General features: G+C 40.2%; 2 protein-coding genes across 2 annotated transcripts in view; one reads left to right on the forward strand and one right to left on the reverse strand.

Moving 5' to 3' along the window:
* Positions 1 to 13973: 13973 nt before the first annotated feature.
* Positions 13974 to 21955, forward strand: LOC120427318 (uncharacterized). The gene is made up of 7 exons (XM_039592171.2): positions 13974 to 14297; positions 14551 to 14797; positions 14861 to 14989; positions 15088 to 15166; positions 20115 to 20254; positions 20328 to 20699; positions 20764 to 21955. Exons 1-6 carry the CDS (start codon positions 14185 to 14187, stop codon positions 20682 to 20684), a joined length of 1065 nt encoding a protein of 354 aa, XP_039448105.1. The 5' UTR covers positions 13974 to 14184; the 3' UTR covers positions 20685 to 20699; positions 20764 to 21955.
* The window catches only part of LOC120427315 (clathrin heavy chain), a 34351-nt gene continuing 28981 nt past the window's right edge, over positions 20695 to 26064 (reverse strand). The window contains exon 9 of the mRNA XM_039592169.2: positions 20695 to 22919. The gene's annotated coding sequence lies outside the window, so the exon portion shown is untranslated. The remainder of the gene's footprint in view (positions 22920 to 26064) is intronic.

Here is a 26064-nt window from a genome sequence, read left to right on the forward strand (position 1 = left end):
GGACTCACAAAAAGAAACACACAGCAGTAAATAATAAATATTTGACTTAAAATGAATTTATTACGCTTAACAAAAATTTGTTGGAGGGGAGGAGGAGAGAGGGGGGGGGTGAAAGAAAGAGGAGGGAGGGGTTGTGTCCTTAAAGTGGGGTGGGAGCTTATCCATAATTTAATAATATAAACTTGCAATAGAATATATATGCAATTCTGTTGCACTTGCAAATGTATGAAAAGACTATTTATTATAAACAATCAACTATTGAAAAACATGAAAAGTCATAAAAATCGACGTATATCATTTCAATACCATACAATTACCTAAATTTGTATCAAAAAACATTTAAAAAGCAAAAAAATAATTTGGCCGCCTGTTTGTATGGAGATGGCCCATAGTGGCTCCGGTGCTAAAAATCGGCGAACCAGCTAAAAGCAAGAAAGTGCGGGTCCCTCCTATCTCGGTGGTCGGAAAGTCGACCCGGCAGCTGCGTGAATTCCTGGGGAAGTGTCGAATCCAACAAACAGCCTTCAACATGAAGGTCACGAAGACTGGTGTGCAGTTGTTATGTTCCAGCGAGGAGAGCTTCAGCAGCGCAGTCGCGGCCCTCCGCGGAGACAACGTACAGTTCCACACGTACACCCCCGCTGCTGAGCAGCCGGTGAAAGTGGTTCTCTCGGGACTACCTGTGTATGACGAATTTGAACTGGAAACGGAACTCGCCGTTCTTGGCATTCACGTCCAGGAGCTGAAACTGTTTTCGCGAAAAGTGGTCGGGATGGAAGAGAGTGCGCTGTACCTTCTCCATTTCGCAAAAGGGACAGTAAAGCTGTCCGACCTGCAGAAGGTTAAGGCGGTGTTCAACACCGTGGTCCGTTGGCGCTACTACGAGCGGAAGCCGACCGATGCTGTGCAGTACCACCGCTGCCAACGCTTCGGGCAAGGCATGCGAAACTGCAATCTGGCGCCACTATGTGTGAAGTGTGGCGAAAAGCACTTCTCGGCGGATTGCAGACTGCCGAATTAAGCTGAGCTCGCGAGGGTGGACAAAAGCGCGACACGAGAGGCGATTAAGTGCGCGAACTGCAGCGGCCAACACACCGCCAACTACCGGGGCTGCCCAACCCGAAAAAGTTACCTGGCCAAGCTTGCCGAAAAGAAGGCCGAGCCCCGCAACGCGCAGCCCCCAACGCTGCGTCCTTCCCGCAACACCGTGCCGCAGAACGGGAACCCCAGCATCAATTCAACGGCCGACACGTCGGTTATCAGCCCTCAAAGCGAATAAGGCACCGGGGCCCGATGGGATCCCCAACCAGGTCCTTAAACTGGCGATAGAGGAAAACCCGGACATGTTCAGGTCGGCTCTCCAGAAGTGCATGGACTCGGGGATCTTTCCGGATCGGTGGAAGCGACAAAGGCTAGTCCTGTTGCCGAAGCCGGGGAAGCCACCCGGCGACCCATCCGCGTATAGGCCCATTTGTCTCATAGACACCGCTGGCAAGTTGCTTGAGAGAGTTATTCTGAACAGACTAACGATCTATTTAGAGAGGGGTCTTTCGGACCAACAATTTGGCTTTAGGAAAGGGAGGTCCACGGTCGACGCGATCAGAGCTGTCCTCGAGAAAGCCAAGATTGCCGTTGAACCAAAGCGTCGAGGGATGCGCTTCTGTGCCATCATCACTCTAGACGTCAAGAATGCTTTCAATAGCGCTAGTTGGGACGCCATTGCGAGATCCCTCCATAGATTTCGTGTCCCCAACTACCTGTGCAAGTTGCTCAAAAGCTACTTCGAAAACCGAGTCCTTCTCTATGAGACGGACGAGGGTCTTCGCGAACTGATCATCACGGCGGGGGTCCCACAAGGCTCCTTGATCGGTCCTGGGTTGTGGAATGGTATGTACGACGGGGTGCTGACTCTACAGTTTCCGACGGGCGTTAGCATAGTTGGCTTTGCCGACGACATCGTCCTGATGGTGCTGGGTGAGTCGCAGCTCCAAGTCGAGGTACGAGCAACCGAAGCAATACGGACAATCGAAGAATGGATGGGTCTTCACCATCTAGGGCTGGCGCATCAAAAGACTGAGGTGGTTGCCGTGAACAACTTCAAGTCTGCACAGTGCATTAACGTCAGGGCAGGAAACTGTACAATCGACTCCAAGAGATCATTACTATACCTGGGTATCCGGGTGGATGATAAATTGAGCTTTAACAGTCATATTGCGTATGTCTGTGAGAAAGCAATGAAAGCGATAGCATCCCTATCTCGCATGATGGGGAATAGCTCGGCGGTCAAGAGTAGTAAAAGGCGTCTGCTGGCGAGCGTAGTTACCTCCGTTCTCCGCTATGGAGCGCCGGCATGGGGCGCCGCCCTGGAAGCAAAGACTAACCTCCAGAAGGTTACGAGCGTCTACAGGCTGCTTTGCCTTAGGGTATGCAGCGCGTACCGCACCGCATCAGCAGAGGCAGCCTGCGTTCTAGCTAGCATGGTTCCGATTGGACTGCTTGTCCGAGAAGACATGCGATGCTACGAGCTAAGAAGGGTAGAGGGCCACCGGGCTTCGGCCAGGATAGCCACTATGGCTGAATGGCAAAGAAGCTGGGATGACTCGACCAAAGGGCGATGGACATATCGCATGATACCCAACCTGGCGAGGTGGGTAAACAGGACGCATGGAGAAATCAATTTCTACCTGACCCAAGTCCTATCGGGGCACGGGTGTTTCAGACAGTACCTACACAGATTCGGACATGCAACCTCACCCAACTGTCCGAACTGTACGGGTACCGTTGAAACGGTGGAACACGTGGTATTTGACTGCCCACGGTTCCAGAGGAGTCGAGAGATCTTGTTGCTGGGTTGTGGCATGGACACAACGCCAGATAACTTGATAGACAGAATGTGTCTTAGTGAGGAAGCGTGGGGTGCAGCTTCCAGAGCCATAACGCAGATTATGCTCAAATTACAGAGGAAGTGGCGTACGGACCAACGTGCGTCCCGGAACGAAGGGTCTTCACCCAGTAGTTCCGTTCGAGAGGGTACGGGATGAGAAGGATTCAACTCCATCTCATAAAGAAGGCACACGCATGTACAAATGTACATACCAGCGGGTGTCCCGGACAAAGGGCTACGGGCCCAACCGTCCGTCACGACGTGCGCTTATTTAGCGCTGCCCCTCCCTGAAGTAATGTCGAAAGACAGTTCCGGGGAGGCTTGAAGGCCTACCGTGATAAAGTGGCGTTTTTTAGTGAGTCGGACTCAACTCCAACCTCACACGTTGTCTGCAGACAGATTTTTCGTCCTATTGAAACAAAAAAAAAACACGTCGGTCATGACTTTCGCCGAAGCACTGTCCCAAGGGAACAGTAACAACACCAGTAATGACCTATTCACCATGTCGGAGTTTCTCGCTCTTGCAAGAAAAGTTTTTGCTCAGCTGAAATGCTGCAAATCCCGACAAGACCAACTTGAAGCTCTCGTGGAGCTTACCGCCAAGTATATCTACAATGTCTAACGTTGTAGATAACTTGCGCGTGGCTAACTGGAACGGACGATCCGTTCACGGTAAGAAGCTCGAATTTTTCGACTTCCTAGAACGGCACGATGTGGACGTGGGAGTCGTGACCGAAACCTGGCTGCAAGAGAGACTCGCCTTCTACCACCCAAAATTTTCTTGTTTACGATTCGACCGTGCCTCAGCCGATGCCGAAAGAGGCGACGGCGTCCTGATAGCGGTTCGCAAAGGCATTACTTACACGGAGCTCAACTTATTGACCAAAGTCATCGAAACTGTTGGCATTTCCGTCAGCACGACGGAAGGAAACGTACACATCATCGCTGCCTACTTCCCCGGGGCAAGACGGCGCTCAGTATGGACACAGTTCCGCCGCGACATTTCCACCATCACGCGGGGGGCCGAGCCTTTCTTCGTGGCCGGTGACTTCAACGCTCGACATCGATCCTGGAACTGTGCTCGGGCGAACAAAGCGGGGACAGTCCTGTACCAAGAAGCAGCCAGCCGCAACTTCTTCATTCACTTTCCTGACGCCTTCACTTTCCACCCGTCAGGCCGCGGGCGGCCCTCAACATTGGACTTGGCGCTCTCCAACAACCTGCTGGACATGACGAAACCGGTCGTCTTGAACGAGCTTTCGTCGGACCATCGACCAGTCCTGTCTGACATCAGTCTGTCAGCTCCGATTGAGCAGTCATCGCCCAAGTTTTGCTGCTACGCTCGTGCCAACTGGCCGAGCTTCCAAAGGGAGGTAAACGCGAAGCTGGACTTACTGAACCCCGAAGTCACCGACCTCAACACGGTAGCCGAAGTTGACGCCGCGGTAGAATTCCTCACCAAGACCCTGCTGGAAGCCGAAGCTGTTTCAGTTCCAGAAGTTCAACAGCGTAGCTACCACACTGCTACAATCCCTGAGGACACCCGCAGACTGATCGCGCTCCGCAACATGCGAAGGCGTCAATGGTACAGGAGACGGGACCCGATCTACCAGGACATCGTGTCGTCACTAAACCGTCGAATTCGTGAGGAGTGCAACCGGGCAAACTTCAGCAAGTTCAAGGACACGCTAAGAACGCTGCACGACGACCGGGACACGCTTTGGCGAATCACCAAGGCCCTGCGGAAGACGACCAAGTACAGCCCTCCGCTGCGCCAAGGAACATATATCATCGCCTCCTCATCCGAGAAGGCCCAACTACTGGCGGCTAGCTTCGCTCGCGCTCACACCAACCAAATGCCTGATGATCCAGTGACTGCCGCAGAGGTGTACAACTCCATCGATTTCATCGATCGGACCCCGCTGGCGGACAACCATTCGTGGTTGGTTCGCCCCAAAGAAGTGGCGACGCTCATCCGTGTGGCATTCTAGATTAGCCGTGTAATGGCTAAATGATTGTTTAGTTTAGGTAAACACGATTAAGCGTGTGAGCGGTCGAGAGAGTCAGTCAGTGTACGAACAGTGGACGAATAAAGCGGTGCATTGAAAACCGCATTATTGTGTTTTATTATAAGCTTGAGGATATCACATTGGCGATCCTGCCATGATGATTTTTCCCTTGTTTTGTGAAGAAGAGTAGTGATTGAATCTGCAGTGTTGTGTTTTTGTGAAAAAGGAGTGAATTTGTTGATTTGCACGCGTAAGGTTTGTTTTGTTTTCACTTGATTGGTGGAGCTCTTGGGTTAGCCCAGTGCGTGATTGGAGTCCGGCAGGAGCTCGACGTTGACGAGACATCGTCGGTCGAATTCCATTCAGCGAGGAAGGATGAGTGGTTGCGGAGGAGGAAGGCGAGCCGTGTCGAGCTGTGTTTGGTAGCAGTAAAGGAGGTTTGAGGAGTCGGCGCTTGAGGAGTTGAACGGGTAAAAGAGACAACTGTGAGTAGGGTGACTAAGACTAAGGAGGGAAAGAGGATTTTTCTGGAATTGAGCTGGGAGTTGCATTTATTGTGGTTTAGTGTTTCGCGGTCAGTTTCTTACTGGACTTGGTCGTTGGAGGCGGCCGTCGGCTCAGCGACCGTCGAAATAGGCTGCGGGCCAGACACGGGCAAGGAAAGTGTCAAAACTCTCCCCCGCGCGTGGTCGCATGATGGTGACATCGAGCAGGCCCTAGGGGTGTTCATATTGTTAGAGAAAAAGAAACTATTAAAAAAAAAATGATATCAGCATCTTGGCATTCAGTAACAGCTCATTAAAAGCGTTTTCGACTGAAATCGAGTGATAAATAGCTCAACAAGAAGTTAGCAAGCAATTTTCTATTTAAAGTTTTGCAAAATTAGTTGTTTAAATAGTGAAAATCAGCAAATTGGGTGGAGTTAGGAGCAAGTGCTTAACCTGCCAATCATATGAGAATTACCCTATCTAGTTAAACGTTAATATCTATGAACTTTTGACGCCAGTTTTGATGGTAAATGATACAATAGTAAATTAATAATAAATTTATGATATAGAGGATTTTTAGCACTCTCGGCAGAAGTCAATTAAATCAATTAATTGGTGACGAAGCATTATTTAAGGTTAAAGTTGTTACTCTATTCAATTTCTATACATTTTAAAAATGAGAAATGGAGGGAGTGTATGAGTTATTAAGAAAACATCTAGCGAGTTGTGCTGACGTGTTTTGGAAAAAGATATAGATCATGATTTTAAGTTAGAAATAGATATGCTTCGATTGTTTTTATGTAATCAATCTCAGAAATGGGAAAAATGAATGGCTCCTGTTGTTTTTAACAGCAACGGCAAGCAGCTGATAGGTACGATTCATTGAAATTTTGTATGAAGGGGAAAAGTCAGTAATATTGGATAAAAGGAACCTAAAATGAGAAGTTTTATTTTACTGCCAATTTTAACTAATAAATATGATTAATAAATATGAAAGGGTTACATAAACAATTGTGCCAAGTTGTTTGATTACAGGTTTATCTAAAAATAGAGTGTTTGTAATTTTTCTATCTTCGAATAAAGGATAAAAGTATTCCAACTGTTCTGGTCAAGTAATGCATTAATTACCGATTTAGATTTTTACGATGAAATTTGTTTAGATTCGATGGGAGAACTATAAGAACAATAAATGAGCTGGAAGTACAGTTCGGTTATATTGTTTAAGGAAGTTTCACAAGAAAGCACAGACAAAGCATGGGAAAAACCGAGAGATATAGTTAAAAAAAAACAATGTTTTTCGAGTTTTATGGCGTTAGATTGAATACACGATCATTCGTTTAAGTTTGCGTCAAGTTTCGCCTATATGAATTTCAGGTAGTTGGGTCAAGTTTCCAGCTATAACCAAAGTGTTTTTAAGAGTTAAGAATGGAAGTCTTGGTAAAAAAAAATGCAATTGGTTTCAAAAAGTTGAGTCGGGTTAGGCCCATGACCAGCAAACAAAGAGTTGAAAAAGAAAGTGGATTCAGCCCATAACCTGCTTGGAAAAAGAGGGTTGCTGACAGTTGAGTCGGGTTCAGCCCAAGACCAACTTAAACTATCATGTGTTTGGAAAAAGTGGGTTTAGCCCATGGCCAGCGAAATCCAAAAGTGTTGAGTCGGGTTTAGCCCAAGACCAACTTCAAACTAAAGTATGTTTGGAAAGAGGAGTCGGGTTTAGCCCATGACATTCTTAAAAAAAAGAAGAGTTGCTGACAGTTGAGCCGGGTTCAGCCCAAGACCAACTAACGTGTTTGTAAAAAGATGGTGGGTTTAGCCCATGGCCAGCGAAAGCCAAAAGTGTTGAGTCGGGTTTAGCCCAAGACCAACTTCAAACTAAAGTGTGCCTGAAAAGTGGAGTCGGGTTTAGCCCATGACCTTCTTAAAAAATGAAGAATTGCTGACAGTTGAGCCGGGTTCAGCCCAAGACCAACTTAAACTAGCATGTGTTTTGGAAAAGATGGTTGGTTAAGCCCATGGCCAGCGGAAGCCAGAAGTATTGAGATGGATTTAGTCAAAGGTTAACGGATGTAGAAAGTGTTATGGAAAAATGAGACTGGTTAAACTTATGACCAAATATCTTAATCTGAAGTGATTCTTCAATTCAGTCTTTATAGTTTAAGTTAATAATAAATCAAGACGCGGATTTGGTTGAAATCAAGATAAACAAATAAAATCACCCTAAGGTACCTGTATGAAAAAAAAAACCAATTGAATTGGAAAAAAAACATATATATTAAAAAAAAACTTGAGGATTAGAAGTAACATGCACATGAGTTATTTAAAAAAAAAAATTAGCGGATAAAATGGTTTGATATTACAGAGAAGTATAGATTGTACACAACAGAATAAGTATTCCAAATGGATTGTGACGTATTCACAATTGGGTCCTAAAATTAAGCTTTGATAGAGTTATTTACATGCGCATGTATTCTATACGTATTGTATTCTGTATTCTGTACGTACACGGAAAAAAATAAGTTAAATCTTAGATAAAATAGTTAAATAGTTGATCTATTGTCAATTTTTTTGTTTGCGTTAAAGTAAAAAGTGTAGTAAAAGTAAAAAAGTGTTTATAAATGGTTTTTACCGCTGTACATCAACATTTACATTAGGCTTTAGGAACCTATTGACAGTCCATTGAAACGTAAGGCAAAATAAATGGCTCACATGATCAACATTTTCGGAAAAAGGCGAGACGTGGTACCCGAGTTTAGCTCTATTGTGAATTGGTTGTGGATTAATAATGGCGATAAAAAAAAAGAGTTTTATTATTGGTCGGGTAGAAGCAGGAGATAGTGGAAGATAAATAGCAATTTGTCCTGTCTCGGTAGAGTCGCTGTTTAAGCAGTTGGACTAACAATCCAAAGGTCGTCAGTTGGAATCCCGGGGTGGATGGGAGAATAGGTGTAAAAAGAGGATTTCAATTGCATCAACAATCAAACCGTCGGAAATCTGGTTTTGAGTAGGAATCTCGCAATAGAGAACGCCAAGTTAATGCTGTTGAGCGAACAACCTGTTTTTTTTTTTATAGAAATGTGTATAATGTAGGAATTTGGACATTATTTTACTTGTACCTGGATGGATATGTCAATTTAAAAAAAAAAAACCAACGATAGTTCTTTGTTAGTTTAAAATGTAACTGATTTTCTAGTTCTCACAAGGAAAACATCCTTGAAGAGTACGGGTGCTGGCATTTGCAACGTGGATTCAATTCAATTTTTACTCAACTAATGTTAACATACTATAAGTCGCCTTCCCAAAGGCGCCGTGATAAGGTTTAGGTCGTGATGATGCGCTACCTTACAGTCGACTTCAGATGATGATTAGAATTATACAAAAGATAGCCCGCCCGTGTGGATCAATCGGACCGCGCACTGGACTCACAATCCAGAGGTCGACGGTTCGAATCCCGCGGCGGGCGCTCTAAAATTCTTTGTGTAAATATGGGTATTCGGTGCCGTCGCTCCGTGCTATACTTTCATACACTTAGGAGCCCAGGGCGGCGAAGTCCTTGTAGATAAAAGGAAGACACTAGTGGTTGGTACTAGCAATGGTGGCCGACAGCTATAAAGTCAACTTCGTTTTCGTTTAGTTATTATTTGTAAGGGATGTTGAAGATAGCACTAGAAAAAGTTATTAAAATGTATAATTTGAAGAAATATAAAATAAAATGTTTGTGGGTAAGACTGATCAAAGTTATCAAAAGGAATAAGGAAGAACAGACAAACTAGGATAAGGGATTTGCAGTTATTAGCGTGTTCCGAAAATTGCAGGAAAATTATGAAATATGTTTTGTACTTTATGGTATAAGTTGCTGAATTTGATTTGGTTCGGTTAATTTTATGTATTTGTTTGTGGGTGGTTTTTGTTTGGTTTTTTTTTCTCGTTTGTTTTCTTTTTTTTTCTTTTCAGCGGTAGCAGAGGAAGAGTGAAGAACAAAAGGAGCAACCGTGTGGAATTCAAAGATTACTACCGGCGGGACCGAACGCTGTGTACATCACTTCTACGATACAATTCAGCGAGGACTTAGATTTAAGAGTTGAAATACAAGTGATAGTTAAGTTATCATTCATTCATAATTTATCGAAGGGGAGGATGTGGCATTCTAGATTAGCCGTGTAATGGCTAAATGATTGTTTAGTTTAGGTAAACACGATTAAGCGTGTGAGCGGTCGAGAGAGTCAGTCAGTGTACGAACAGTGGACGAATAAAGCGGTGCATTGAAAACCGCATTATTGTGTTTTATTATAAGCTTGAGGATATCACAATCCGAAGACTGAAGGCGAAGAAAACACCGGGCCAGGATCAACTGAGAAACATCGTGCTGAAGCGGCTTCCCCGGAAGGCGCACATCTTCATTGCAAAGATCTTCTCCGCCTGTGTCCGACTCGGATACTTCCCAGCCGCGTGGAAGCATGCGGTGGTGATAGGCATTCCGAAGCCAAACAAGGACGCTACTAACCCCTCGAACTATCGGCCGATCAGCAGTGGTGTCACGGTTCGCTTTTGAGCGTATCATAGCCACTCAATCGACGAACCTATCGGGTGAGCGCATATCGAACGCTCAGAGCGACGGGTTTGAACGCGAACCAAAATTTCGATCATCATGTCTCTGCTCGCTTGCCGCTCCGCTCTGAACGGAGTAAAGAGAGCGTTCAGCGAACGGTTCGCCAACGGAGAATGTAGGCACTGATAGAAAAACTTATTTGTTTTTATTCTTCACTCCCACAAAATTGTTAAAATTTGTTAACGATAAAGTTATCAAGGGACCATCCATAAACTACGTGGACACCTTAGGGTGAGGGGGGGGGGGGGCTATGGCGATTAACCACGTTCCATAGAAAAAAGATTTAATTGAATGGAAATTGTCCACGGGGTGGCTGAGATTTCCAAAAAAGTGTCCACGTTTGTTGATGGTCCCCAAGGAACCAGGGAGTCCTCTGTTGACCCAGGACATAACAACATAATATAAAAAAGTCTACCATACTCAATGGAGCTATGCGGGTATGACCTGCAGTCATAAACCGCAGACCTCTTGCTTGTTACGGCGGTGGACCCACCGATAATAAATCCAGGGAGTCATTGGAAGACCCAGAACATCTCACCGCCTGCCGTAGCCTTCTGTTGTCAAAAACATGAATTTTTTTTTCTCTGAGTGCTGTTTTTTAGCTCTTCTTGCGAACCGCTCATTGATGGCCCCTCTCACTCTCATTCGCGATGAGAGAGCAAGGGTTCATGCGAACCACGGCAGGCGTTCGGATCGTGGTTCGCTCGTGCTTGGTTCGCAATCATGAGCGAACCACACTTGAGCGTCATGACGTATCGTTTGAACCACGATTCGAGTGAGCGAACCGTGACATCACTGCCGATCAGCCTGCTTCCAACCCTCAGCAAACTCCTGGAGCGGGTGATTCTGGTGCGCATCGAACAACATTTGGAGAACACGCGGTTCATTCCGGACGTCCAGTTCGGGTTTAGACGAGGGCACTCCACCAACCATCAACTCGTTCGGCTCGTTAAGGAGGTGCGCGCGAACTTCGCGCGGCGTAAGTCAGCCGGCATGGTGCTCTTGGATGTCGAGAAAGCATACGACTCGGTGTGGCAAGAAGCAATCCTACACAAGATGTACCTCGCCAACTTTCCGCTGTACATCCTGAAGATTGTCCGCTCGTTCCTGCAAAACCGATCGTACCACGTTGCGGTAAACGGACACGTGTCGGACCGGCACGAAGTTCCTTTTGGCGTCCCGCAAGGCGCCGTCCTTAGTCCCACGCTCTACAACTTATTCACGGCCGACTTGGCGATGATCAATGGCGTCAGCTATTTCCTCTTCGCCGACGACACGGGGTACCTCGCGTCGGACTCCGATCCGGCCAAGCTGCAAGCTGCGCAAAACGCCATCGAACGCTACCAGAAGAAGTGGAAGATGAAGACAAATGCCGAGAAGTCGCAAGCGATCTTCTTCACACGCAAGCGAAGCCCACGCTACCTTCCCCGCAGGGAGGTTTCGGTGTGGGGTATCCATGTGCCATGGTCAGAGGACGTCAATTCCCTGGGGGCCGCCCAGGACAAGAAGCTGACTCTCGCCAAGCATATCCAGAACGCCACGATCAAATGCGGTAAGATCACCAAGATGCTCTATTCTTTCGTCAACCGGCGGTCCCACCTGGATATCAACTCTAAGCTGCTACTCTACAAGACTGTGTTCAAGCCGGCGATGACGTACGGCTACCCGGCGTGTTACGACTGTGCCGCTTCCCACAGGAAGAAACTTCAAGTCAAGCAGAACCGGCTGTTGAAGATGATGCTAAATCTGGATCCGTTCCACCCGACTGACGACGTCCACAGGATGGCGAAGATGGAGTTGATCGATGATTGGCTCCAGCGAGTGCTACCGAAGTTCTGGATGGGGTGCGCCACCTCAGTCAATCCCCTGCTGCAGCGGTTGTCCCCTTGAGCTGTGATATTAGATTAAGTAATGCCTCCTTTCCTCTAACTATCCCACATCTATTAGCTATTTCGAAGGTTATTTTTGCAATTTTTTTCCTTCTCTGTCTAATTCGTTCTCCTTAGTACCAGTAAACTCTTTCCCCATTTTGAACAAATCAGCTGTTGAAAGGTAGTCCATATCTCAGCTCAGGATAACAACTGCACCAATGTAATTGTTAAAGCAACCTAATAAAATGAAATGAAATGAAACATGAGAAACCTACATGAATTTAAATAGCAACTTAGGAGACGTTAAGACGGATCGATTAAAACCAGTCCGGCCAAAATCGGTTGAGCCTGTGACAAGATATTCCAGTAACATTGATTTGGTACACATGTCTACATACAGCCAAACACGCAGACATTTGCTCAGCTGGCGATTCTGAGTCGATATGTACACATGAAGGTAGGTCTAGGAGGTCTAACTAAAAAGTTCGTTTTTCGAGTGATTTTATAGCCTTTCCTCAGTAAAGTGAGGAAGGCAAAAATACACTCCAGTCACATAAAATTGAGTCGAAAGTGTTTTGTTAATTATTTCATGTGATGTAATATTCTAGTTTTGTGTGCGCGGTTAAAATTTTAAGTGTTGTGTGATAATTAACAGAATTTTACATTGCATTTTAGATTACATGCATTGTTTTTTAAATGATGTTTGAGATTATGTCATGTGTAAAATTCAGATTTTGTTGGTGTGTATACTTAGTTTAAATTAGTTACTATACCATAAAATCACAGATAGCCGTTTGTGGCGCTGTCGTCGTAGAGGAGATTTTACAGGAGATCCGAAATCTTCTTATTCGATGATTCGAATAAGAACATTGCGGTAAAGATTTGAACACATGTGCATATAGTGCAGTTGTTCTCAACCTTTATTGATCCATTCCCCCCTTGGCTGAGTTTTAAGATCTTAATTTCCCCCTTGAAGCATTTTTAAAACGATTTTTCATTACCAATCGTCACGAAAAATGTTTGATAAATAATTCTATTATTAATGTTCATGTATGTAGCAACTACAAACAATCACAGTTTTATTTTTTATCAATCACAGACAGAAATCATAACTGATATTTAAAAAATCACAAAAAAAAAAACAAAAAAATAATAAAATGTCAAATAACAATTACAAAAATATAAACACCCCAAAATTAGTGTAAATTATGTTCTTAAAAAATCGAATCAACGCAAAACCTCACAAATAGGGGTCATTCCACCTGAAGTGTGCAAGAAAAAATGCAAATTTGAAAATTACCATCTCCGATTCTGCTCAAATTTGGCAGAGCTGTTGAGACTATCGAAACATGCAAGAATCCCGAATTTCATCAAAATCGGACTACCCCCTCCATTTTTGTACCCTCCCAAAAAATCGACTTTTTGGCGATTTTTGAGGAAAACACCTGAGCGATAGCTCAGGAACCACAAATCATAGAGGGTCGGTCTTAGACTCAAATTTGAAGGAAATTGGACGTAGAATCCATTTCCGTGATCAAAATTTTGATTAATTATTTTGTTCTACCTGTATTGCGCAATTGAAAACTTTAAATGGCCGTATCTCAAAACAGCCCTATTTATTTTTTTAATTTGACCTCACCATCGTGTTCCCCGGCCAATTTTACATAAGATTCACTTATCGACAGAAAGGAATATGTTTCGTTCCAGAGATATCGATTTTTATAGTTTTGAGTATTTGAGATTACCTACATCAGCTACTTTCGCCGCATCTGCTAGAAGCACACAGGCGCGCTGTTCAATAATTACTCAATATTCCTCACCTTGAGAATCACTGATCTAGTGGGACGGTTGCAGCGAAAATTGCTTATTACCTATTTATAACTGGTTGTCTTAAAACCCTAATAAAATCGTTGTGCCTAATTTTCCTATATAGTGAAAACTATGTGTGGTATATTTCACAATACCACAAATAATTTGACACTTTATGGGGAATTAGTTGTTAGGCACACTGATTTATTAGGGAACTCTCGACCTTAATTCCAATAAGATGTAAAAATATGAAAAAAAAACAGTTTTCGAAAAATATCCTAGTTTGACGTCACGGTCTCGCGGACCCTCCTACTTATTGTTGCCTAAGGAATCAAAGGAGTCGAGTCAAAGCGTTGTCGATTTTTTTATTATCACCCTAGTGTATATGCATGAAAAATATGGTAGCTATAGAAACTGTTATGTTTGTAAGTTCGCTGATTTTTTGACAGTCTACTTTCCTAGCAGGTTTAGTCAAGTCAATTTATTTTAAACAATCTCCTGCTTTTGTAAAAACAAAATGCCCCGAGTTCACCCGACTACCAAATTAGGCGTTTACGGTCAGTATGACCTAAACCCGGAAAAAGCTGTAACGCTGTATACGAAATCGAAGCTGCAAAACAAATTTTACATGTGAGTTCAATGAAAGATAGAAAAATAAATACCGTAAACCAGGGTGACATCGATATCAGGAGTTAAATTCGTACGGAATGGTATGGAATCTTACTACCGTTGTAGGTCAGTATGATTCCATACCATTCCGTACATAAATATTTAATTTGAACTCTTCATTTTTCGGAAAAAACTAAAACCTATCAAAGTCACCCCGGCTATCAATGGCACTCGGTTTACGGTACAACAGCTTAAACTGCACAACATTTTCCAGAAAAACTCCAAACTGGGACGTGGCTCGTCTTAGCTTCGAGCTTAAAGGAATTCAGAGCAATCGCGAGTATGAAGAAGTTACCAAAGAACAAAATCGAATGCGTGCTCATTCGTACGATCAATTTCGATTGAACGAAAAGCGTTTAGCCAATGCCGAGAAACTTCTCCGGTTGTTGTGGGATGATTTTGTAGAGGTTAACGATTTTCTTAAGGATTGTGAAGCAAAAGAAAATGAATCGTACGAGACAGTAAGTTGAGTAATGTTGTAATTAAGTCTAAATTTATTTAATCATTTTTACAATTGTTTCAAGATGGATGTCGAAAAAAAGAAACAATCTCACTATCATGAAGAAATCGGAAAGCTCGATTCAGACTTGTCTTTTCTTAATAAATTTATACATGAATATGATAAAACAGTAGACGAGTACAAGATATTCGAGGTAAGTAATATGTAACTTGCCACTAATAAAATTCATTATTGCGCATTCGAGTATTTATGTTTTTTCTCAATTTAAATTTAACAAGATTCTTCTTTCAGGAGGTACTCGTACAAACAATTCATACGTCGGTTATTTTTGAAAACATAAACGATTTGATGAAGCGTTGCGATTCTTTACGTGAGTAACATAAAAAAAGCAAATAAGATATGCGAGTGGAATGTTATTTTGTGAATACCGTCATCAGGGGTGACATTGGGTTTGAGGGGTGAGATTGGGTCATACACAAATGTCGGCATTTGTATGACCCATTCTCATCCCCCACAGACCGTTATTATGAAAAAAAATTCCACCCAAACCAATGATTGGACATGGTTTCTGGGACCATTCTGCACCTCTGGGCCGAGTTTCAAAATATTTGCCGGCAGAAATTTCGAATACGGTCAGTTTTAGTATTTTGAGTACAAATTAAGGAGAAATCCCATGTAAAGTTCAAGGTTCCAATGCACAGTGGTCCAGATCGCAAAATTAAGTGGAAAATGGATTTTTCGAAAAATGGTTAAGTTTTGGAGCTTTGGTGTCTTCAGAAGAGTTGTTGCAAATAGAAAGGGGCAACTTTTGGTTTGGTTGAAAATTAGGGTGGTTCACGATTAGGGTGATTTTGGAAATCTAACTTTACAGGAATATTTTTGGGAATTTTTTTGTCTTCTAGAAAGTTGTTAGGCTTGCCATTTCAAGCAACTTTGTCGAAGACACCAAAATTTTATCTCGTAATCAACGCCTTCTATGACCAAATTTATAGAAAGCATCTGAGCAAACCTTCAAAAATCAGTTTTTTGAACGTGGCAATTCAGGGTTAAGTTTTAGAGAAAAGTGATGTTCTGAGCACTTTTAGAGCTCTAAAAAACGAACATTTTTATTTGTTGACATGCCAATTTGCACTTAAGGGTCAAAAGTTACAGCCATTTTAAGGTAAAAAAGGTGCAAATTTAAAACTTAAATATCTCAAAATGGCGCAAGCCAAATTTCAAGCACTAGTAAATCCCGCTCTTTCACCAAACAAATCTAGAGTTTTTTTTAAATGGGTCCTATGAACATATGAAAGACAATAGTTTATAGGACGTTTTGAAAAAACTCTAGAAATATTACTGCACAGCTGATTGACCTTTTCGCAGCCTGCAGCCTTGATTGCAAAACAAAACAAAAACAAACAAGATGCGCGCGTAAATCAGCACAAAACGAAATCGAAAAAGTCAGCGCTGCCAGGTCGATCTGTCATACGAGGGGCTAGCCGATGCGGACTATGGAAAACTAATTTTAAGTGGATGGAACTTTTATTTGCCACAGCGATGGAATAATCATCATCAAAAGAAAATCTTTGGATGTTCCTTCATCAAGAGAAAAAAAATCGACCATCGAGAACAATCGAAGTGCGCATGGAAAGAATCGGACTCTACAGGGCCTAGGCAAAAAGTTTGCACGCAAAATCCAGATAACACAGATCTGTGTAAAAAAAATACACAGATTCCCAGTCAAATTAACTCTGAATCTAATTAAAAATTGAATGTATTGCGGTTTCTTTTTTAACTTTGTAAGCGGACTGTTTCCAAAAAAAGTCCAAGATTTTTCAAGGATAAAAACTCATCAATATAGAATACGTAACACCTTATATGGCCGATGCAAATATTTAAAAAAGTTTTTGTCCCTCGGCCCAGGCCAAGGTCAAGGGGGGGGGGGGGGGGGCAAAAAAATAAAAAAATATAAAAATTTAAATAACAAGCCATAGTCTTCACATTTAAATGAAAAAAGTGTTTTAAAATGCATTTTACACTAGTTCAGTTGTTTTGCAATCATTAGTTTTCAAAAAATCTAAGATCTGACAAAAACAAAAATTGTATCGAAAAAAAAGATTTTGCATCGAAAATTTTCAAAAAATCTTAAGATTTTTTAATAAACCCAAACATGCTAAAAATGATTTTAAACGCAGGAGAATGTATTTTAATTTGATTTCAGATGGTTGCACTTGAATTTTCATTGAAATTTTGAAGTTTATTGTAAAAATATTTTTTTTGCCCCCTGATTTTTCGGGTCAATTTTGAAGGGGGGGGGGGTTGACAAAAACTTTTAAAAATATTTGTACCAGCCTAATGTGACCCTCTTACACCTTGCCGTCTCGTCAACGGATCCACAGGCGTGTATCGTTCTTTTTGCGACAAGACTCCGCCTCCCGGGTCTCCTAAGTGTGAAGGTATGGCACGGGGAGAGGGCACTGAATACCTATATTAACACTTAGAATTTTTTTGCGTCCGCCTCGGGATTCGAACCGGCGACCCCTGGATTGTGAGTCCAGTGCGCGGTCCGATTGATCCACACAGGCAGACAACGAACGAAGAGAAAACAACGAATACATAATTTAAATAATTATTTTTAAATAAATAAATAAAAAAATAACGAGATCGCAGCACCTATAGAGTTATCTACGTGCGCATGTATTGCGTGTACGTACACGATGGATTTCTAGGTTAAAATTTGTACCCGCCAGCAAAAACAAATGGTAAGCTAGTGTGCGTGAGATCGGGCTTAGATAGCTCTATAGGTCCTGAGGTCCTAATAAAAATAAGTGACGAGTAAAAAAACAGACTTCCTACAGACTTTTTGTCAAGATTATACAGACACCGCCTTTCAGGAAAATGGCACCCCTCTACAAGGCTTTTTTCGTGGCGACCAGACGGGACCATTTGAGGTTATGTAAATTCAGACCATTTTTTAAACTGCTTGTAATTTTAGATAGGTAAGTCCGATCTTGAAAATTCTTAATCCACAAGAAAGGTCTTGTCATATGCTTTCTAAAAATACATAACATGTGAGTGTTTCATGAAAAAACCGCCCTTTTTACCATAATTTTAATTTAATATGAAACAGTTTTTTTTAACGTAACTTTTTAAATACATGAGAAAACTGCATGAATTTAAATAGCAACTTAGGGGACGTTAAGACGGATCGATTAAAACCATTTCGGCCAAAATCGGTTGAGCCTGTGACAAGATATTCCCAGTCACGGCGTTCTCGCAGGATTCTTGGAGAAATCTTACAGAGCGAAAATGTTCTTACTAGAACGCTGCCATCATCCTGCTAGATTTTCTCAAGAATTCTAGCTCAAATGCAATAACCGGTTCTTTCAGAAGCCGGCGAAATCAACCGGTTCTGTGAGAATCCTGCTAGAATTTTGCTAGAACTATTCTGACAGGCCTCCAGTTAGAATTCTGTAAGAATTTTGCTAGAAGAAGATGGCAAAGAATTCTGCTAGAATCCTGCTAGAATTTTGTAAGAATCAAATGGCAGAAAATTTTGGAAATAACCATACAATTAAAAATATTCAATATCAAAAACATAACACAAGAATCTTTATCAATTCATTTAACACTCAATTTTCAATTACACTTCATCGTCACTTTTCTTCGTTTTTCCTGTGTCTTTTTGGTGAGAAATCGGCAGGATTCCGGGGGATCCGGGAAATATGCCGTCTAACTTGACATGTCCAACTTGATTTCCAATTAGCGGCCGCCGGAATTGAGGGTGCTGGTGGTGAAGTTTCTCCGTCGGCCATGTGGTTTTTGCTGACAGTTTTCCTAAAAATTAATCGAGCCTTCCAGATCGAGGCAATGGAAACCGTGCCTGTGGAATTGAAATTGAAGAATTAAAGTAACTTAAAGGAAGAAACCTATAGTTTTATTCTTACCATATTCGGGTTGGCCAGGCGGCCAACGGAACGACGCCGACGCTACTTTTTCTGATGGCAACTTTTTGTCACGCGATTTTTGACAAGATGGCGGTTGCAATGTAGTTTGGCGAAAATGACGTCATTTTTGACAAACTTTGCGCTGCCAGATTGTTCTAACACAATTCTTATGAAATTCTAGCAGATTTCGCTCTGTCAGAATATTCTAACAAAATTCTTACAGAGTTCGGACAGCCCTGCTAGAATCATTCTAGCAGGATTCTAATCGAGAAATTAAAAGTGAGAGTGTGTGCGTACAACATGGAGTTAAACTTTTTGAAAAGCCTTGGTAAGCTTCACAGCAACTGCACAGAAAGTTTAACTCCATGTTGCGATTTGACAGCTCGATAGAACCAATTCTGCCAGAAAATTCCGTGTCTGGGTTCCAGGGACATTGATTTGGTATACATGTCTACACGCAGAAAAATGTTTTGTAGAATCAGCCCGTACGAGGTTTGAATCAACAACATTTTTGTTGAATATCCAGAGCAACATTTGAAAGGGGCGGTACGACATTGCTCTTACGGCCTTTCGTCCCATTTAAACGCGTGTAATGAAAGGCCGTAAGAGCAATGTCGTACCGCCCCTTTCAAATGTTGCTCCAGATATAATCAACGCCGATTTTGCGTTGAAACAAACCTTCATTTTCTCAATTCCACAAAAGTCTTTTGTTGTTTCGAAAAAGCTGCTTTGACATTTAGCGTTGATTCAACAAAAATAATGATTTTCAAATCAACAAAACGTTTTGTTGATTCAAATATTCCTTATTTTTCTGCGTGTACATACAGCCAAACACACAGACATTTGCTCAGCTGGCGATTCTGAGTCGATATGCACAAATGAAGGAAGGTCTACACTCAAAATCAGAAGTACCCTTCAAAAAGGGTTTTATCTACCCTTTATCTGTCATCCCATAGAAAAAAAAACCCTTTTAGAGGGTTACTTCCACCCTTTTTTCAAGTTCACCCGTCGTCACCCTTTTGAAAAGGGTTACTACCGGTAAACTTGAAAAAAGGGTGGAAGTAACCCTCTAAAAGGGTTTTTTTTCTATGGGATGACAGATAAAGGGTAGATAAAACCCTTTTTGAAGGGTACTTCTGATTTTGAGTGTAGGAGGTCTAACTAAAAAGTTTGTTTTTCGAGTGATTATATCGAGAAATTAAAAGTGCAACATGGAGTTAAACTTTCTGTCAAGGTGCTGTGAAGTTTACCATGATAGATGCGAAAATTTCACTCCATGTTACCGGCACACATCTCTCTTTTTTAATTTCTCGATAGCCTTTCCTCAGTAAAGTGAGCAAGGCAAAAGAAGTGAGAGGTGAACATTTGTGTTAATGTTCGTCATTTTAGTTTTAGCTCAAGTTGAAATATCGGAAAACGAGCAGCAAAAAATTCAGGAAATCGAATGCATTAGAGAAAATCTTCTCGAATCAACCAAATCTGCATTGCATATAGTAACCGGACTCAATAACGACCTATCACGGTTGCAGGTGAATTAAAAAAAAAAAAACAAACCCAAAAATCACTGATAATAAAAAACACTGCTTACAACGATCATTTCAGGGTCGCTACATGAACGCACTGGAAGAGTGTCTCAAGTGGGAGAAGTCCATAACGGTTACAAAAAACTTTATGACACGCAATGAAATGACGACAAACTGCATGCTGGACGCCATCAATCATCTGTACATTCTTATCAGCAAGCGACGGGGCGGACCATGCAAATATGTACGGGGTGATGTTGAGAGGCAGCTGGATTTCATCAAAGAGGAAGCTGGAATAATGCAGGAAATACACTCGATTGCGCACAAAAAACTAGCCAAAGACGATCTGAGCCTTATCGCCGAGAAGGGATCAATTAAAACTAAACCAATAATTTTTCCAGCCAAGACCAAAGGGTTTCGGAAAATCGCGCAATAATCTTGTTCCATTCATGTATGTATATTTATTTATTATTAATTCAATTTCTCTTATATTCATATAGCTTTGTTTATTTCAGTTCTTCAAGATAATACGAGTAGTTCAAATATTTGTTGTAATCCGTGTTTTCCATCTGTCGAACTGGGTGAATCTATGGTTAATTCTATTGTTTTGCTGACAACTGTTTATGCGAAAGACAGCATGAGTTCTAGCCTGAGGTTCACAAATAATACCGGACCGACACAGCTATGCCTACATATGTTTGTGATTTTCATACATGATAAAATAAACTCTATTGCTGTATTGTTTAATGGGTTTCTACTGGAAAATAAATAAGCATGTTTAAAAGCAAGTTCTCAGTTATAATCTTAAAATAAAACCTGTTATTATTTCGTGCCAATTGATTGCAGTTCAATAAGATGAATTTGATTTGTTGACTTTATGCCTTAAAAAACTTTCCTATTTGTTTTGGATAATTACTAACAATATATAGGGGAATGCAATTTAGAAGTTTTTTTTTTTTGTGTTAAATGAGTGTCAAACATTTAAGGCGCAGCCATTCTAACAAAACTTAACGCTAATCAATTCTATTTTTAATGAATATTTTTATTCTTATAAGAACCATGACAATGCCGATAGTTACTGTATTGAAGTGATATTGCAATTATTTATGTTTGAAGAAAGGAAAACATTGTTGGCTTGCCTAAATTATTGTTACCAATTGCAGTGATATTAATTTCAAATTATGATTTTTTTGAAGTGGGAACAATACTGAAAGGTACCGTCAGTGGGGGGTGACTGGGTCAAAAAACCGATACACCTCTCGAAATTTCTTAATAACAAAAACAATTTAAATAACATCGAAAATCTTTCAAAGTAGATTTCTAGATTAAATTTTCAAAACAACCTATCCCTCATGGGTTTCCTATGCAAATAGGGCCTTTTGAAAATTTAATCGAGATTTGATCTTAGATAGTTTACTAACATTTTCCCAAAATATGGTGGATTTTGATGAACACTACCTTAAATGCCAATTGTTTGAAAATTGACTCAATCTCACCCCTTAGAGGGGGTGTCATTGGGTCAAATGAAACTAAAATGATGCTCAAATACAACGATATGGTAAAAACAAGTCGTCCAACAGTGTTTCTTGTTCGAAGGAATCGTATTGACATGCTACAATGTTTGAAGTGGAGATTTTCAAACATTTGGGTAGTTTTCGAGCAATTCCAACAAAAATATTAGAAAAATGATTTTTCGAGAGGTCATTTTTGGCCAAAAACGTACCCCAACTTTAGACATCTGCCAAAATAACAGGATTTGTTCTAGAAACGAGATTTTTTCAGCGAAGTCATCTTAAGATGTCTCCTACACAACCCCTTTAACAGAATCCAGTTTCATTGAGAATAACCTGAAAAATGGTAAAATCCGTAAAAAATCACCTTGACCCAATGTCACCCCCACTGACGGTAGCATAAAAAAATACTCAGGCATACCCGGAGCTTCCAGCCATCCACTTTAATTTCGTTTTGAGTTTATTCATTATTTAGGAAATGCGCATTATTGATTGCAATTCATTAATGCCATTACAAACATGTTGAAAAAGAAATCAAACATAAACTGAGTTTGTGAGTGGAGGATTTTGCTTCAAAGCGTCTTGAATGAATTAGATTTTTTCCGCATATTTATGCTGTATAGCTGACAAATTTAAAACCTTCAGGCTTCTGTGTCCAAATACGGAATAGCAGGTTTGCTCAGTTGATAAGAATGATGATAAAAATAAACAATACATTTTGTCCACAGTTGCTGACAAAGGTTCAAACAATAAAAATTCTCTTTTTTTACTTTTTTTATGTACAGTGAATACGTTGCAACTACTACGAATATACGTTTTAATGCGCCTATCACAATCATGATTCTCGTTTCTTTTTATAGATTTGAAACTTGTCTATGGATTATTAATTTATCAACGGTGTTTCTACATAGTAATCGAGAAGAGTAAGATCTTTTCCTATAGACAGATATTATCTTTGTTTCCTTTTATATATGATCTCGATGAAAGCGACTAACATAATTTATATTCAATGAAAAATATATTAACAACTCAATAAATATAGCATCCGACATCCAGTTTCGGTTAGTGTTAATTGTCGTATCTTAGATTTCACAATAATGTTCGGTGATATTATATATATATATAACTTAACTTGTTCAACTAGATGAAAACGATGTTATCTGAAAAGAAAATGATGAGTTTGAGAGAGTTTGGTAAAAAAGAATGCGTGTTTCTCTGAAATATTTTTTTTTTTAAACCGGGTTGGTACGAAATTCCAACGAAAAATATATTCTATCGATACAAAGACCCCCAAAACGGTGTTATACCCACTCCAGAATGTTTATTTAGCAATTCTATGGTAATTAATTGACATTTAGTTAAATTGAAAGTTTGCAAAATTAAGTTTAGATAAGTTTTATATAGAATTTCCAGAGTTATATAAACTATTATACTAAGTAATTAGTAAACTTTATATTCAATCCAAATTATTTTTTTAATCAGTCAAGGATGCCTATTTGGATTTGGGAGACTGGATTTATGGTGATTTGTCAACAAATAACTTTATTTATGTAAATTTTTCGAAAGGTGTACAAACTTTTTTTGCACCTTTTTTATTTTTGTAATAGACACATTCTCCGGCAATGTACACCTTAGGATGAAATTTTGAAAAGCGTGTATGATCTATTTGGATATTTTTCCTCGATTCTAGACTACTTGAAGCTTCGAAAATCATGGTTTTCATTAATTGATCATTTGAATATCATTATGTACAAGTTGGTTAAGTTATACATCAATTCATGATAAAATCATCGTTTTAAAACATTTTTCTAAAAAGTCCTGGTTTTCAGCGAAATAAAATCCAAAAATTATTCTTTAGATTGCATTTTGTAGGTTTTAAGTTGTACTAAACGGAAATGTCATGGATTTATAGTTTATCTTAAGTTAAGTATTTTTTCAAACTAGTGTAAGTTTACCATTTTATTGCGTTGCAACGTCACGAAAAAGGGACAGTTGTTTATGCCAACAGAAAACTAAACATTCAATCATTTTGATATTTTAGATGCTCTTTGTACTTGGAAAGAGCTTTCAAATGCAACCTAGAGCGACTAAATTGGTTGTCTAGATCCAAAGTTACAACAGGTTTAAGTTTGCGTTGCAACGTCACGAAATTTTAAATCATATTGGTCACATGGCAAAAAAGGTGTATGCGTAGTTGGTTTTTGAAGATAAAAGGTTACTAAATATTATATATTTTTTATAAAATGTTTCCGAGCATATTTACAGAAGAATTGTACATGGGTCATTCACAAATTCCGTTACTTAAGTTTGAATGCAACTCGATAAAAGTAGGTATTTTATGAAACTTGTTGAACAAATAAAAATATACCGATGTTCACAATGGGGAAAAAATCTAAAACTTTCAAAAAAGTAATCACTTGGTTACTGGATGGCCCCTTTATGATAAACTGATTTACGCGAGGGTTCATTCAAATACAACGCAACGATTTTTTTTTATCCTGCACCCTTATGTAGGCCAAATTATAGTGAAATTCACTAAACATTAAAAATCACGTGATTCGATTGTTTTTTTTTACAAACTTTTGTCACTTTGTTGATGGACGAACCCTTACCTAAATAAGTTGTATGCAACGTTTAGTTGTTCGCAATTAAAAATGTTATGTTGGGCAGGTAAACAGTTTTATTATTTCCTCAAATTAAAATTTAATTTAAAAAGCACAAAAGTCAACAAAATAAGTTAAGTTGTTTGCAGATCACCCCTTAGGGCCATCAACAAACGATATGGGCACTTTATTTATAAATTTTAGCCCTCCTGAAAACTTGAAGCTCCTCCTCCCTTCTAAAACTTCCATATGTTTTGTAAATTGCTGAAAAGCATTAAAATATTAAGGGAGCGTTCGTGAATTACGTAACAAAATATTTATATTTTTAGGCCTCCTCTACCCCCTGGTAATACATTTCCGATACATTTTTTGTGTAAATCCTCGAACCCCCTCCCCCATGATATTATGCCGTTACGTAATGCATGGACGTTCCATTACATGGATAGAGGAGGGGAGAGTGATAATAGAATAATACAAATATTTATTTTTACTTTAAAAACGTTTGGGAAACTTCGTAAATCGTACTGCTACTGTGATAGCGGTATAGGAGGAGGGGGGGGGGGTCAAACATGGGCGGGCCAATCAATTCACATGTCCTTGTACTGTCTATTAATGTCCTATAATAAAACCTTAACCTACAGTTGTTCAAACTAACAAAAACTATGATTTATTTTGAAACTAAAATTTCGTGACGTTGCAACGCAACGAAAAACTCTGTTTTCAAAAACAAAGCGTTGCAACGTCACGAAATGTAAGTGGTCTTTAAAAATCGGGGTTTGATTTTTTCGTAAAACTAATGATTGCATTCGATTTGTTGGCCAATTTTGCACTAAAAATGGAAGAAGAACTCCAAAATTGTCGTTTAACAGAGCAGAGTTTATGGCGAAAAATGAATTGGGTCAGGATTGAGAAAAAGTCACGCGTTGCAACGTCACGCTACATATTCCCCTCTCAAAAATCGAATATTCGCTTAAAATAATGCTTCAATACTGTTTCTTATAGGAAATTTAATGTACTTTCCGAATCTGTAATAACATATGTACCTTTTCAATGTATTTTTTGAGTTACAGCCGAAATACTGAAAAAAGAAAAGTCAAAGCGTTGCAACGTCACGGCGGAATGTGTCAATAGTATTTGTTATATAACTTTTTATAGAAAACATCTTTTCATGAGCTTTTTGTAGCAAAATGTTCGGCATGAGTTTCTGGACAAAACGTAGTACTAGGTTTATGACAACATTAAATTGTTTACATGTTTCATCACAAAATGTGCATAGTGCCCAAAGGGTGTAAATACTTTTTTTACATACTGTAGGTTTTCTATAAAACCCACGTTTTTAAATACCTGGGCAAAAAGTAAGTTTGATCCACGAGAGCAAAAATTACGAAAGTCCATACATTTTTGGCAGATTTCTCAAACGAAACCATAACAACGTTTTTGCCTAAGTATTTAAAAACGTGGGTTTTTTTGATTTTGGTAATAGTATTTGTTATACATTTTTTTTTATAGAAAACATCTTTTCATGAGCTTTTTGTAGCCAAATGTTCGGCATGACTTTCTGAACAAAACGTAGTACTAGGTTTCTGTCAAACTTTAAATTGTTACATGTTTCATCACAAAATGTGCATAGTGCCCAAGGGGTGTAAATACTTTTTTTACATACTGTAGGTCATCGCTGAAATTTTTAATGTTTGAAGTGAAG

The sequence above is a fragment of the Culex pipiens genome, chromosome 1 (assembly GCF_016801865.2).
Source record: "Culex pipiens pallens isolate TS chromosome 1, TS_CPP_V2, whole genome shotgun sequence".
In the NCBI taxonomy this organism is placed as follows: domain Eukaryota; kingdom Metazoa; phylum Arthropoda; class Insecta; order Diptera; family Culicidae; genus Culex; species Culex pipiens.

Coding starts and splice junctions, on each gene's coding strand:
- LOC120427318 (XM_039592171.2), top strand. CDS start 14,185: ATGCCCCGAGTTCACCCGACTACCAAATTAGGCGTTTACGGTCAGTAT. Junction 14,798..14,860: donor AAAATGAATCGTACGAGACA/GTAAGTTGAGTA, acceptor AATTGTTTCAAG/ATGGATGTCGAAAAAAAGAA. Junction 20,255..20,327: donor ACGACCTATCACGGTTGCAG/GTGAATTAAAAA, acceptor CGATCATTTCAG/GGTCGCTACATGAACGCACT.